General features: G+C 42.6%; 1 protein-coding gene across 17 annotated transcripts in view; it reads left to right on the plus strand.

Annotated features, from left to right (window-relative positions):
- Positions 1-15,622, plus strand: part of CADPS (calcium dependent secretion activator) — a 474,516-nt gene that overhangs the window by 434,297 nt on the left and 24,597 nt on the right. For all 17 annotated transcript variants that reach the window (XM_053219142.1, XM_053219145.1, XM_027039150.2 and 14 more), the window contains one exon: positions 634-741. In XM_053219142.1, the coding sequence (XP_053075117.1) occupies positions 634-741 (108 nt within the window). The remainder of the gene's footprint in view (positions 1-633; positions 742-15,622) is intronic.

The raw sequence follows: 15,622 nt of genomic DNA on the forward strand, positions 1-15,622 counted from the left end.
AAAGACAGATAAGAGGTTGAATGTCTCCTCTGAGTAAACCGATTAGGAAATATTCACTACATACTCAGGTTAAAGTGTTCCTCCCCACCCACCCACCCACCCAAAAAAAAATGTGGCTTCAGTAGGAGGAGATGTACGCTAAAATATAATTTCTTTACTTAGCATTTTCTCCATTTTTTAAAGAAGAAAAAAAGATCGAGGAAGGCTGTCACCTTTCCAATGTTATATTAAGGACAGACAGTGGAAGACAGAGTCTGTTTGGGTATTCTTAAATGGGGATTTCAATCCAAAGAAAAGCCAGAGGATGTCTCTGGGTTATCCAGTGATGATTTATCTGTTATAGTATCTATAGCAGAAAAAGAAATTAATAGCTTAAAAAAATAACTGTAAAACCGTGTAATCCCAGCTCCCTTTCTTAGCCAGGTTTGATTCCTGGAAAGAGCAGGAGGCTCAAATATCAGTTCTTAGCAGTCCAGGCTGTGGATAGCTCTACAGTATATTATGAATAGCTTCAAATTCCAGCACAGGCAGTGTGGGGTGGGGTAGGGTGGGGTGGGGAGACTGAAATGGATGAGTCACCGAGGAAGTCACTGTCTGAAAATTCCATTTTCATGTTTTCCTGTTTCTTTGCAGAAACCCGGGATGGACGTGGCCGACGCCTATGTGACTTTCGTCCGTCACTCTCAGGATGTCCTCCGTGATAAGGTCAATGAGGAGATGTATATAGAAAGGTTATTTGATGTAAGTAAATGCCTTCTCCTCCTTGAAGACCAAGGAGGAGACCCTCCAAAATGTGACAAAATAAGAGACAGGAGGATAAGTCACATTTTGAGAAAATGGATTGGTCCTGATTCGAGCAGTGTCTTTCCCTTTCCCTCTGCCTTAGGCTCTTATCTGTCGTGTGTCTGTTCCGAACCCACTCTGGCGTGGCCGTGTCTCAGTCCCAATCTGTGTGATACGTAGGACGACGCACAGCCTCTCTCAGCAAGCAGCCTCGTTTCTGCACGAAGCTTGTGAGGCAGCTTTTCTGTAACTGGCAGAGACCTTTCTTGGTCATGGTCCTCCTCGCAATCTGGCCTTGCTTTAGGGAAGTGTTGTCGTCGGGGAGGCTGACACCGGCTCCCTCTCCTGGGGGTGGTGCCTCCCTGACCCCAGCCGTGGCTTGCAGATGTACAGTATGTGGTGCATTGTTACCCTTCCAAGAGAACTCCGTTTCTGGAAGCCTGGAAATGCTTCATTAGCCCTGGCTTTGGGCAAACTCTTGTACTAGACTTGTTCAGTCAGTGTGGTTTTAAACCGGGGCACCCCCTGCCCACCCACCCACTTGAAAACTCGGGAGAAGAAGCGGCTATACAAAGAGCAGGTATATCAGGCTGCCCGACCCAGACCGAACTGGAGAAAATGCAGATTTCTGAGGATTAATAGCTATCAAGCAGTGTTATTTCCATTGTGACTACATCTGCACTTCCAAAGCAAGCCACTGAGGCAAAAAGAAGGGGGGAAAAAAAAGGAATCTGCTTTGGTCTCAAACTGCCTGCCTCTTTCAGGCCAAAGCAGATGGGGCTGCCTAATTTAGCCAGATATTTTGCTTCAAGTTTCCACTGAATTTGCCAGTGTAGACCCGGCCAGAGTGCATGGAAGCTGACGTACTTGTCTCCGTGTGGCTCTAATTGTGCAGCCTACTTCTGTCTCGTGAAGCGTGAGCTCCTTCTGTCCAGGTTTTCGTATATTTTTAGTGCCAGCCCGAACATTAATGTTTTGGTCTACTATGGAATCCGTGTTTCTATATTTTTTCTGTGATTGTGTTCAGCAATTTACATTGAGTTTGTGCGTGTGTGTGCGCGCGTGTTTTTGTTCCATAGCTAAGTGAGCTCATTGTTGGCAGTGCTCAGGATTCTCCAGCTTCTGACTTTTATATGCTTTGTCTTCCAGCTCATTTGCTTTCCTCGTGTGTTGAAAAGGCTCCTTCCTTTTTTTCTTTTCCAATCATCCCCTCTCTGTGCTCAATATCGCTCTTTCCTCTGCATCACCTTTCCTCGAGAAAACCTTTCTTACTTTTTAATTCCCACCCGTCCTCTCTCTCGGATTAAAATGGAACTTATCTCTCATGTCAAATGTTTTATCACATTATATCAAGTGGCATGAATTAGAATCAAATAATCTTCCTGTGTACATCTTCTAGCATGACCCACATCCACTGAGAATGCCTCATACATACATAAAACTCACCAGCGGGTTCTCTCCCTTCTCTGCATGTGTGCCTTTACGAAAGTACTGAGCCTAGAATGCCCAGGGCACAATCACCCATCCAATAGGCATTGAAAACAGAGACAGGCAGCAGCCTCAGATGGCAGTTAGGAGTGCGGACAGTCTGCCCATCTCCACCGAATTAAATTCCAAACCGCAAATTTTCAAGAAGCCTGTGGATTGTTCTTTTCAATGCCTAGGTTGCCTTTTTTGTTTTGTTTTGTTTTCCTTTGATCAGTATCTTCTGATTCTCAGTTTTGTGTGGCCCTCGCGTGCGTGTGCGTGTGCGTTCCTGTGCGAGCGTGTGTGCGAATAACCTTGTGCTCTCTAACACTTTAAAACATCTCGTACTGAATTTGATGTTTGATCTGCAGCTTAGCCTGTCGCTTCCTCACAGATAAGCCACCTCTTCTTTTTTTTTTTTTATTAAAATGACAAGGGGCACAAAAAATTTTAAGGTAGCCTTGTTGAAGGCAACAAGACAAATTGTCCTTTTCTGTGGCTTTTTTTTTTTTTTTTTTTAAGGAAAGTGCAACTGAATTGTTATTCGAAAATAAGAGTGGAGCCTTGGCTGACACAGATGGGAAAGCTAGACTTGTCCGGCCATTGTAGAACACAGTCAAATTCAAGCCCTCTGGCTTTTAGTGTGAATTAATAATGAAAAGACACATTTACTAAGAATATGCTGCTCAGAAAGTAAATTATGCTTAGGGTCATTCAAAAACTCGCAAGTATTTCTAGCCCCTTGTCGAATTACACTGACCTGTGTAAGACGGCCTCCTTAATTCTGTGAGAATCCTCCCAATTTAGTCTCATAGTGTGCTAATCATGTTTCCTGAGGGAGTCTTAGTTTCACTCCCCAGAGTATCTGATTTTAAAGACTTCACCATTACAATCATTCGCTGAACCTCACTCCCACCCCTGTGGGAAAAAATTTTTTTTCAATAGCTTATTTGGAGCTAATAAATCTCTTGCCTTTTACTTTCTTACTTTCCAAATAACCTGCTCCCCTAATTTACAGAATATCGGTGCTAAGCAACCTAACTGATGTAGTGCAAAAAAAGTTATTGAATCTGTCATGGATTTAAAACAGTTGTCATTTGAAAAACCCAAAGCTTCTCAAAAAGCTTCATTACCATGCAGTCTCGGTAATTTAATTCAGTACTTACTGTTTTTCTATAATCTAGCAGCAAAACATCAGATTACCAACATGTTTGATTATTTTCGGCTTCTGTTTCCTCAAGCATGGTGTTTATGTCTTTGCATCTACGCTCTGCAAGGCTCTCGTGTCCACTGAGCTAAACAAGGGGAAGCAAATGTTAAGGCAGGAGGGTCTCTGAAACCGACCACCCTCAGTTTCCTGCCACAGTGAACTTGTTCTTTAAACTCTGTTCCTTACTGATGGTGGTCCTGGGGCAGGTTTCTAAACAATTGGCAGAAATCTATGGAGAAAAACTTGTTGATCTGAGAGGGGGCTCTTCCAAATTGTTGCATTTTGATAAATGGCAGAAATGAATAATAGGAAATTAGCATTTTGAACGAGGACAAAAATACAGCTCTCCGAGATTGTTTGCTGTTTGGGGGTTGTTGATTCCGACTGCGGCGTCATTCTCTGGTTTTTAGTTCCTGCTGGCATCTGTCATTCAGAGGCATGTCTCAGAGTTTCTGTTGTGCTTTCAGCTGTGTTTCAAAGTCTCCGTTTTATTTACCTGAAAAGTCCTTTAAGTTCTTGCTATTTAGTTTTGTGACGCAGTTTTTTTGTTGTTGTTGTGATGTTTTGGTTTTGCCTTTCTGAATGTGCCTTGTAGAAAAGGCTGGATGGCATTAGTGTGTGTTTGCATCTGAGAATATTTGGACTAATAGTGGGTCATTTAATGAGCGCATCTTCCGTTTTAACCGGGCTCCCTCGGATCTAGCTTTCCCTCTGCCTTGTCATTGTACTTTTGGCTGGAATTGGGTGCTTGTGGGAGATTATCGGCATAGCATTTGGGGCTCTATATTTAATGTTCTGCATTTTTATCTATTTTATTATGTAACTTAAGAACAGTGTTCCAAATTCTTCTTCACCAACATTTTTTTTAAACAGGCATTCTCTAGGCTTATTGAAGCGATACATCAGACATAACGTTGCCTAACCAGGTTTTCTAAGGCAGTGAAAGCTTCCCTGTTTATTAGTAATTGATTGGCACTGTCCAGATTCTGTTAAATACTATCAACTTTTTTAGTCATGCACCTAAGAAAAAAACTAACCACTCCAAAATTAAGTACTGTTTGGGGCGTCGGGGTGGCTCAGTCAGTTAGGCGTCTGACTCCAGCTCAGGTCATGATCTCACGGCTCATGGGTTCGAGCCCCGCATCGGGCTCTGCGCTGACAGCTCAGAGCCTGGAGCCTGGAGCCTGCTTCGGATTTTGTGTCTCCTCTCTCTCTCTACCCCACCCCTGTTCACACTCTGTGTCTCTCTCTCTCTCTCTCTCTCTGTCTCTCTCTCTCTCTCTCTCTCAAAAATAAATAAGCTTTAAGAAATTAAAATAAAAAACAAGGACTGATTGGAAAAGAATCCTCATGCAGCCTCCCATACTGTTTCAGCTGTACAACTATACATTTCATCTGCATTTTTGTAATTTTCCTAAAAGTAGGACATATGATTTTAAACTGGTTTCAGTTGCTGCAAAATAACAGTTTAAAATATTTCAAAACAAAAGATTGGGCGATTCAAAGCAAGAGAATATTCCAATACGTAAAACAGCAATGAATTTAAATTATATTAAAGATGCTGAATTTTTAAAGGAGAATCAGGTTGCTGTCAGACTCCAATGGAAGCTTGGCCTCCTGGAAAATTTTGCTGACTTTTAAAGAAAATACAAAACATAGATAGGAAATAATCTCCATATTCCTAAAGCAGCTGTTGAGGAGAAACGCACAAACCCAAGAAATAGCTTGAAGACAGTGATTTAAAGTTTGAGTGTCCATAAATCATGCAGATGGCTCCCCCCACACCCCCCCCCCACTTGGGTGATTAATTCAATATCTTCCCCCAAAACAAAAACATGCTTTTTGAAATTAGAGATCAGATCATCAGGAGAACCACCTAAGATTTCAAGGTCTAAACAAAAATTAATTTATTTTCTTTCCTCCTTGTACTTCTTGAAGACACAGACTGAGAAGAAAATCGGGATTAAAAGAGATGTGCTTAGGGTGAATTCATCTGCTTAAACCTCACAGGCTCGGAGATGAGTGATTAAAAAACCATCTCGAACTTGGAAGGCATCCACGTTGGTGGTAATGCCCGATCCGCACTGGCGTTCCTCAGGCCCCCGTGCCGTTGTGAACCAGGCCCGGCGAACATTTGACTGGGGATGATACATGGATTATATAGGTCAATTATACACTTAATCTGCCTTCTGGAGGATTAAGTATTTGCAGATTGACTCTGCTTTTGGCTTCTCTCTGGCAGTTATCAGATCAGGAAAGGGCCCCTTACCAAACCCGCCTCGTGAGCACTTAATCAGGCAGCGCGGTCAGGATCGGATGGGGCCGCTGCTCTGTGCTCTTTGCATTGCACAGATTTTAATTTGCTGTTCCATTATCAAATCGGATATTTGTCCACTCTCTGTGTCAGCACAATAATTGAGTGCGAATATTTCCCATTAAAGGGGTAATTTGCAAAATGAAACCTTTGCCTATTAAAACGCATTTGCTATATTTACATAGGAAACCACAGATAACCTTATTTCCATAACCTTATTAAATTACACAAGCACTATGTTTGTGAACAGATATCAATCCAACTAGGAGTCCTCCTGCTCGAGGAAGTAAGGGCTGAATAGACTCTAAGGAAGCATTATGTTATTCTGTTAGGTATGTAAGGTGTATCACCGGCTGTCCAGGTGAGGGAAACGTACTTCCAAAGGTACAGCGTGGGGAGCGGCAAGGCATATGGCGTCTGGGCACTGAGATAGTGGGTTCTCTCCTCCACAAGCAGTAAGCAGGTTTGACTGCCCCGAATAGGAGCTACGGTGTAGTGATTATGGGCCGTGATGCGGAGCCTTCAGACTTCACCCCTGATCCTCACAAGCTGGGTGACCTTCAGTAAGGTATTTAATCTCTCAGAGCTCCAGCCGATTCATCTATGTAACAGAGATGAAAGTAAGCAGAACCTTCTCGCGGAGTTGTTATGGGGGTGAAATGCCGTGTACAGCTGCAAGCGTCGGGCCCTGGGCGAGCATTTGGTAAGTGTTAGCCGCCACCACCACCATCATCGTCACGTCCACATCGCCATTGTCATCACTGAAATGGAACCGCTTTTCCCAGATCTCTTCTTGTCTTGTCGAACAACACTCCGTATCCGTCGAAAGATGTTAACCCCAAACTTGCTTAGATTGCTTGATATACAGCAGCCCGGTACCATTCTACTTTGAGTAAACATAGTTCTGAAACCGGCAGAACAACGGAAGTCGGGCCTGGGGCTTTGAAGTGAGCCAGGCAGGAGTAGGGATCCTGGTTTTGCCGTGGCTGAGCTAGCTTCAGGTGACTTCGTTAGCTGCTTTGGGCCTCATTTCCCCATCTGTAACGAAACTGACTTCTTACAGTAGTTGTGAGGACAAAATAACGTAATGGCTATGGACTGGCCTAGTCAGACATTCAAGAAGCCTTTTATCATCAGCATTATCATCTCATAGAATTCTTGGTTCTTTTAAGTGATTTTAAAATGACTGAGCCCTACCCCCTAAACAAAACCATACTGCGTTGGCATATTAATCAGATTTGACCTTCTGAACATGAAGAGTTTTTTTTTAGAGCATGGAGGAATGACTAATCCCTTTTATTGTTACAGATGCAATAAATGTGCATCGGAGACTTTTAGAAAATACAGCTAAGCAAAAATAAGAAAACGCTGTGTCCCCCGCACCCAGAGATCATTACTTGAGTGTTTATTCTTTGGGATCTTTCTCGAGGTGCTTCTATACATTATGGTTTTGTTGTTGTTGTTGTTGTTGTTGTTGTTTTAACAAAATAAGTAGGCAAAAATTGCTCTATAAATGTTCTTCTAATGCACTGTACATATTCAGAATCCCCCTCCTGTCCCCAAAATATTCTTGGCACCTGGTTTGTGCAAACCAGGATCGGATACAGGGCTACATATCACATCTGGTGGTGATGCACCTTAAACTCCTTTTTATCCGCATTGGCCCTTTTCTCGTGGCCCTGACTTGTTAAAGGGACCGCCCTGCCAATTGTTCTGCAGACTGGAGGAGTTTATTACTAGCTAAACATAGAACTGATTTAAGGAGGAAAAAAAAAAATCTAGCTGAATTCAACCAAGTATTTCTTTTAGACATAAATTAGTATCTCAGCATAATTCAACCAAGGATTTTTAAAGCTGTTCTTTGTATAAGGAGAATTTTTGAAGCTGATTCTGAAAAACAAAAACAAAAGCAGTTAAACAGCAAGAAATCGTCAGAGGCCTGGATACAAGTTGGCTATGTGAGGAGCTACAGGGATTTTATTTGATGTATGAAGGCAGAGATACGTGAGCGGGGTGGTAAATCCAGGTCCATGGTCCAGTATTTTTTGTGTCCCTGTGACTTCTTCGGTGCAATCCTGGACCAGTAACTGACATGCGTGCCTCCAGACCCTGAGGAAGGTTCCTTCGTTAATTCTGCTAGGATTTTCCCTGAGGTTATCAATCTGAAATTAAGCCGTCCAAATCAGTCAGAGGCTGAGCTTTCAATACTCTTCAGATCAAATTTTAATTGAACTGTGGCCTTGTCCTTGTCATCCTCAATTATGAGGCTAAAGAGCATATAGTCCAGTCTATAAGGACATCCTTTAGAATCTGTGTGATGATATATATTGGAAAGAAAAACAAATCTGAAATGTACTAGGAAAAGCAGTCAGGAAAGGAGAAACAATTGTTTTTTTTTCCACCTGATTTTGAACCCCGAAATAAATTCTTGACAATGCAGCCTTGTCCTGAGCCTTGCAGCAGAGCTACAGAGGAGAGTCCCTTCCCACAAAGATTATGGAAACTGGACACAGAGTCAGAAAGAAATGAGGAGTAGAGGGCCTATTCCTCTCACCTTGATTTGCAACATTATTATATTAACATGCACGCGCACGCGCACGCACACACACACACACACACACAAACGATCAGGATTTAAGATCGTGGACGTGAACCTCAGACCCAAGAGCCTCCCAGTGGGAACTCTAGAACACTCCAAGTTCATCTTCATGACTTTACTCCTCCAGTGCCCCTCAAAGACCCAATGTCTTCTAGATTTTCCTACTTCCCACCATCCAAATGTGCCTCTGACAGATTTGCTATTTCTTCCTCTGTTCCGGTAAAGAGTTAGTGCTCCCTTTGTTGGGATATTTGCAATTTTAACAAACTATTTAGCCAAAAGAAGAAGGCACTAACAATAGAAATTTTAACCTTTGAGACGACAGGAAGCAAGCTCTATTAGGGTGGAAGGGGGTGGACAGAAGAATGTTTTGAGGGCTCTGATGCCCTCTTGCCATGACTCTCCTATTCAAGTATGAATCGTCTCTTGCCGCATGGCCTTCAGCATAACAAGTAAATGATAACAATTAATTATTTTTCTTTTGGAGTCTTAGATATAGAAACACATTTCCATTCCACATGGACATAGGAATGCGTCTCGCCATGCCTGGGTGGAGGGTTTCAGCGGTCCTGCATGCAGAAAAGATAAAGGGGCATTAATAGATTTGGATTATTTGGATTAATTGTGTCAAATGGATTATTACTATCCATAAGTAATTGCTTATGCTTTTGTTAGCATCATCCTTACAGATTTATATTTCAGTGCAGGTCTTCAAGGAGTTCTTTTCTAATCTAGCTGCTTCCTGAAGCCATTCATAGAAATAGGTCTCATTTACTTTTCGGCAAACCTTATATAAAACCAGTCTTGAATTTTCCCTGGAGCTTGTGTTCAGGGAAGAGTTTTGCTAAGTGTCTTTATCAGAACAGCTTTCTGTGTTCCAGGAGACATTTGGTGAATACAGTTAATTTGTTTTCTTTTCCAGAGAAGAATGTTCCCATAATCATTCTAAGAAGCCAGGCTGATTGCTCTGTTATATTAAGGTCATGGTATCCTTGCTAACATGACCCACACAATACTTTTGTGTCTTAGAAACGGGGCTTTTTTTTTCTTATGGCAGACTTATGGCATGGAGGCAGTAAGCGACAGACTCTTACACACACCACACATGTGCGCGCATGCGGGCACACACACACACACACACACACACACACACACAAACACACAGAGTAGCCAAGGCACATTTTGTGGAACAAATATTATCACACTGCGTTGTAAGATACGAGATGTACTAAATCCTTAAATACTTCCCATTAATTAACCAACGATTTTTCTCCCTGCCGGGTTCTGAAAAGGCTACTATCAAAAGATTTCACTGTCTCTTTATACCCAGAGTCCTAGTCACTTGCTCTAATACTTTTTTTTTAATGAATGAATTTAAAATGTCCTCTAGTGCTGTTCATGGACCGTCAACGTTAGCCTCACCTGCGAGTTTGTAAGAGGTGCAGAATCGCAGTCGTAACCCCAGCCCAGATGAATCTGAATCTGCATTTTAGCAAGATCCTCTGTTGATTCAAACGCACGTTAAAGTTTGAGAAGTACTGGGGAAGGTCAGTGACTTCCTACCTTATTTTCTCACAACTCACAGTAAGAAACATTTCAGCCCAGTACCTGAACACACACACAGAGAGAGAGAGAGAGAGAGAGAGAGAGAGAGAACAAAAGTTCATGCAACAATATTGACCCTCTATGTGATACAGTCTGATATTTTCTATTCCATCTTTCAGAATGGGTGGTGAGAACCAATAAACTGATTTTATCACATACTAATAGGTCACAACCCTCAGTTTTAGAAACATACCTGGAACCAAGTTGTCCCCCGTGGCACAAGTGGCACTTGGAGGCAAGTGACTGTATGTTGCTAGATGCTAGTCTGTCTCCTGAGGAATGTTGAGCAACATCCCAGCTTCCACCCACTAGATGCCAGTAGCAACCCCCTCTCAGTTGTAGTGACCAAAAATGTCTCCAGACATGGCCAAATGTGTCCTTGCGGGGAGTGGGGAAGGGAATCACCCCCGTTTGAGAGCCACCGATCTGGACGAACCAGAAAAGGAGTTGGTGCGCAGTGCGTGCAGGGAGCCCTTGCTTTCTTTATGTCAGATGTCCCCCAGCTGCCGCCACCACATACACGGTGAATATGTTATAGTAACAACAACCAAGAGTCCATTTGTCAACCCCGGGAGTTTGCTTGGGAGCTGTGCCAGTCCCAGAAGTAGATTATGTTTGGGGGGCTTCATGCATCTACAGGAAAAGCTGTGAGCCATCTACAACTCCTCACCCTCCTACTGTCTCCCCCAGAATAGTCCACTCAGAGCTGGCAGAAGGATCTGGAGCAGTGTGTTAGATCAGCAGTACAGATTCCCGCTTTGGCCTCCCTAATTGCTTTTCTTCTTATAATTCCACCCAGACCTAGGTTTAAAAAAAAAAAAAAAAAAGTCATTGCTTCTACCAGGTGGCTACAAGTTATCTCTGTGTGTCCAAAAACCTGAAAAGAAGGCTCAACTTGAATACTTCATTCATTCCAAATTCCCAATTGAGAAGAGAACAGTGAATAGCCTCTTGTTCTTCTGTTAAACTCTTGCCAAGTGAATAAAAATCCAGTTAATAGAGTCTAGTGATTCGCCTCCTCTATGAATATCCCCGTATCAGAAGGTTTACAACGCCAGTATCACTTGCTATGTTGGGTTCCCTTGACTGCATTTGGCAAAAGTTTTTACTCCAACCATCCATACATACTGGTACAACTCCAGTTACACCAACAATCCTCCAGGGCTTGCCAGGGTGAGAGGATGAGGGTGTTGTTAATTCCCGGACCTGTATGCCAACCAGGATATAAAAGCCCCTCTCATTTTTGGTGTAAAAAGAAATTTTTTAAGAACAAGTAATATGTAGGGCTTCCTGGGTGGCTCAGTCGGTTAAGCGCCTGACTTCGGCTTGGGTCATGATCTCACAGTTCATCGGTTTGAGCTCCGCGTCGGGCTCTGTGCTGACAGCTCAGAGCCTGGAGCCTGCTTCAAATTATCTCTCCCTCTCTCTGCCCCTTCCCTGCTCAAAAATAAATAAATGTTAAAAAAAATTTTTTTTTAAATGTAAAGTAAGGTAAGTTCATGAGTTTTTTAATGAAATTCTCTAAATCACTTTTTAAGGAAGATAATTATCACTCCTTTTTGCTCACAAAATTCATTATTTGGTCTAGGAAACTGTCCTATGAAATAGAAAAAAATCCAGTTATTAGGTACCTCACTAGTTTTGGGGAGCACTAGGTCAATGTCCCACTCATCCACAGGTGATTTTGCCCCACCGGGAGCATTCGGCATTTTCTGGAAATGTTTTGCTCTCACAAATGGGAAAGTGCTTTTAGCATCTAGTGGGGAGAGATCAGGGGTGCTTCTAAACATCCTGCAACGCACAGGACAGCCTCCCACAACACAGAAGTATCCAGCTCAAAATGCTAGTAGTGTGGAGGTTAAGAAGACCTTCTCTAGGTGATACGTCCACCTACACAAATCCTGTGTCTTTAATGATATGGGCTGTTTGAGTTTAAATTTTGGCATACATGAGCAATATCACCTTTTCAAGGATACTTGGCAAACATCTCAGAAACTAGTCTCAAAAATCCTTTTCACAAAGTCACCTGGCTGGCTCAGTCGGAAAAGCATGAGACCCTTGATCTTGGGGTCATGAGTTGGAGCCCCACGTTGAGTATAGAGATTACTAAAAATAAATAAACTTAAAAAAAATCCTGGGGCCCCTGGCTGACTCAGTCAGTAGAGCGAGCGACTCTTCATCTCCAGATCACGAATTCGAGGCCCATGTTGGGCGTGGAGCCTACTGAACATTTAAAAAGAATGAAAAATTTTTAAAAAATCCTTTTGATAAGATTCAACCAAGGATCTAAACAATAAAAGTCAAGGAATCCTTAACATCTACCTTTCTTGGCTCGAACTTAACATTCATCCATGTATAGTTGCGAGGGAGCTTCCGTGCTTCCACAAAAGGTCCAATCTTGTCAGTTAAATGAACCAGGACAGCTTTCTTCTGCTGGAAGGTGTCCCTTGAAGTTTTTAAGGGACAGGCTCTTTTACATCAAGCAGACCTTAAGAGCATAGGCTTTGTAATGAGACGTGCCCAAGTTCCATGCCTGGGTCTGCCACTTACTAGCTGCGTGACTTTGGGCAACTTAACCTTACTGAGCCTCAATTTCCTCTGTAAAACCAGAGATAAAAACAGTATCTAACTCTTTTGATTAGGAGGACTGAGTGAGTCAATGCCTACAGGCAGAAACCACTCAGCATAAATCAGTCTTGGTGCACAGAATTTACTCCACATATGTCTCTCCTTGCTGTTACCTCCATCGGTAGTGGTGCCGGTATAGAAACAATACACAGCCTTGCCTAATGCTAAGGTAGGGGCTTTGTAGCAGAGAGAAAGGTAGTGATACATTCCATGCCAACAGGAACATTAAAAGTCAGGGGTGAAAATGTCCAAGAATGTGACAGCAAATAACAAAGAGCCCTGTCGTGCTGCAGGATCCCTCAAGAAAATCTCTTCCAACGTAGAGCAAGATCCCAGTGGGATGGGACCTCAGAGGAGACAGCACTGGGCTGGATCTTGGGAAAGAGAAAGGGAGAGGATTCTGTGCTCAGGCACAAGGAAGGAGACAGTGTCTCATTCTCTGGAACGTTCCTGGCTCACCCCCATCTTCTCTTCATTAGCCTTAGAGCTTCTTTTTAAAGAAGCCCATTCGAATTTAGACAAAGGATGGCTTCATTCAGGTTATGAGGACTCCAATCTAGGCATCTGGATATTTCCTCTGTAGGCATTAGCCGCTCCATAACCTTAAAAGCTAAATTATTTTTATATTAATGTGGGTTTTTTTTTGATATATGCTTCTTAACCTGGGATATACATCAGAATTATGTAATTTTTTAAAAATGTACTCATCTCAGCTGTATACCAAAAAATCTGAGTCAGTCGATCAAAGATAAGGCTCAGGCATCTGGGTTTTTTCTTTGTTTTTTTAAGTCCAAGGATTTACTCTGATCAAGAACCATTGATTTAGAGCCGTGAATCTCCACTGTGGATGACTTTGTCACCCAGGGTATATTCGGAAATGTCTGGAGACACTTTTGATGGTCACAACTTGAGCGAGAGATGGATGTCACTGACATGTAATGAACAAATGGTAAACATTTGGCACAGCCCCCCACCACAAGGAATTATCTGGCCTCAAATGTTGATAGTGGAAAGCTTGGTGAATCCTGATTTACGAGATAAAAGATACTGAAAGACATGTTCGTTTCTATTTCTATCAATACCTTTTCTACTTTGTATCCTACAAAACGACTTCATAACCTTTAAAAAATGTTTTTCTATAGCAACTGTACAAAGAGGTAGGTCAAGGTACTATCATTTCCATTTTTAAAACACGAACCTACGGTTCTGAAGGAACTTGCCCAGGACCTCAAGATTCCAGGGGCCCCAACTCCTGAAACTATGATTTTTTTCCATCCCCACCTCTGAGAGCAGTGATCGCATCTGTCGGTGGCATACGTGAGCCCTCAACAGCTCTTTGTTAAACAGGTACTGATGAATCCCCAGCCCCCTCATAGTATCTTGTGTACCTTGTCAAGGATATTTTCTGTTTACAATTCTAAAGCTAAAAATACTAATCCAAGTCTTTAAGTGTCTCACGATGAATGTTTACACTTGTCACCTGATTTTTCCAGAAGCCTTGAATATATAATGTTCTGGTTAATTTAATGAGGAATTGATTCTTTGGGTCCATTTGATTTTTTGGTTAATTTGAAGATTCATTGGGACACCATTTCTGTTTCTAATTTTGAAACACTTTGTATAATGCCTTAGTTCCATTTTCTGCCTTTTTTGAGACAAGAGTCTAATTCTCCTGATCAAGGTCCTTTTAGGCTTTACCCTACTTAATCCCAAGTGTCACTATCCAGTCGTGAAGATGTAAACAGAGTGAATTATCCAGGATTGCACCACTCATAACTTCCCAGACTCTATAAACAGTGCTCTTTCTGTCATACTCCAGTGCCTTGGGAAGGTGGAGCTCAAATGTTTATTAGCCCAACCACACCTGAAAGCTGCTCTCTTGGTTTAACCCTAAAGAGGACTTTTGTGGGGAGGAAAAAGGGCAGCTTTCTCCTAAAAGGCAAATGCAAACAGGTGGAATAATTCCAATTAATTGACGGTTTTAATAAATCGCCGTTTAATGACAACAGTGAGTAATTATTTAGAGTTACTTTTATGTATATTTCCCATCTTACAGCTATGAGGGTGGGTCTGAACCCATATTTCCTGGGTACTATCTATGTGCCAGGTACCATTCTAGACGCTTAAATGTGATCATTCACATAATTCTCATAACTTCCTTGGGAGGTTGGTTTTTACCGATCAAGAGGCTAGGTCAGTAAGGGTGCCTGGGTGGCTCAGTCGGTTGAGCGTCCGACTCTTGATTTTGGCTCAGGTCATTATCTCCTAGTCTGTGAGTTCAAACCCTGTGTCGGGGCGGAGACTGCTTGGGATTTTTTTTCTCTCCTTCTCTCTCTTCCCCTCCCCTGCTCACTCTGTCTGTCTGTCTCTCTCTCTCTCTAAATAAACTTCAGAAAAAAAATCATAAAGAAGTTGGGTCAGTGAAAGGTAAATTGACTCACTTAATTCACAAGCCTGTGAAGTGATCAATTCTAGATCAAACTCTTCTCTTTCTGGTGTAGAGTAGACAGCTAGCCATAATGCCTTAGGAAAAAAACAAACCCTACAGTACTCAAACATGTGCCCCAAACTCCCACTGCGCTGAGTGTCCTACGTCCCAAATGTTTCCAAATTCTTTAGTATAAGAGAGTCACTATTTCCTGCATGTACCACAGCAGTTCTTCAAGGCAGAAATTGCAATTCCGAGACTGCTGATAGAAAGTGGCTTATTGGGGCACCTGGGTGGCGCAGTCGGTTAAGCGTCCGACTTCAGCCAGGTCGCGATCTCGCGGTCCGTGGGTTCGAGCCCCGCGTCGGGCTCTGGGCTGATGGCTCAGAGCCTGGAGCCTGTTTCCGATTCTGTGTCTCCCTCTCTCTCTGCCCCTCCCCCGTTCATGCTCTGTCTCTCTCTGTCCCAAAAAATAAATAAACGTTGAAAAAAAAAAAGTGGCTTATTAGTCACGGCTTGTCCACTAACAATGTGGGGAGTTGCAGAGCTAATTAGGCAGACGCCCTAATAAACATTCAACTCTGCCAG

Source organism: Acinonyx jubatus, chromosome A2 (assembly GCF_027475565.1).
Source record: "Acinonyx jubatus isolate Ajub_Pintada_27869175 chromosome A2, VMU_Ajub_asm_v1.0, whole genome shotgun sequence".
Lineage (NCBI taxonomy): Eukaryota > Metazoa > Chordata > Mammalia > Carnivora > Felidae > Acinonyx > Acinonyx jubatus.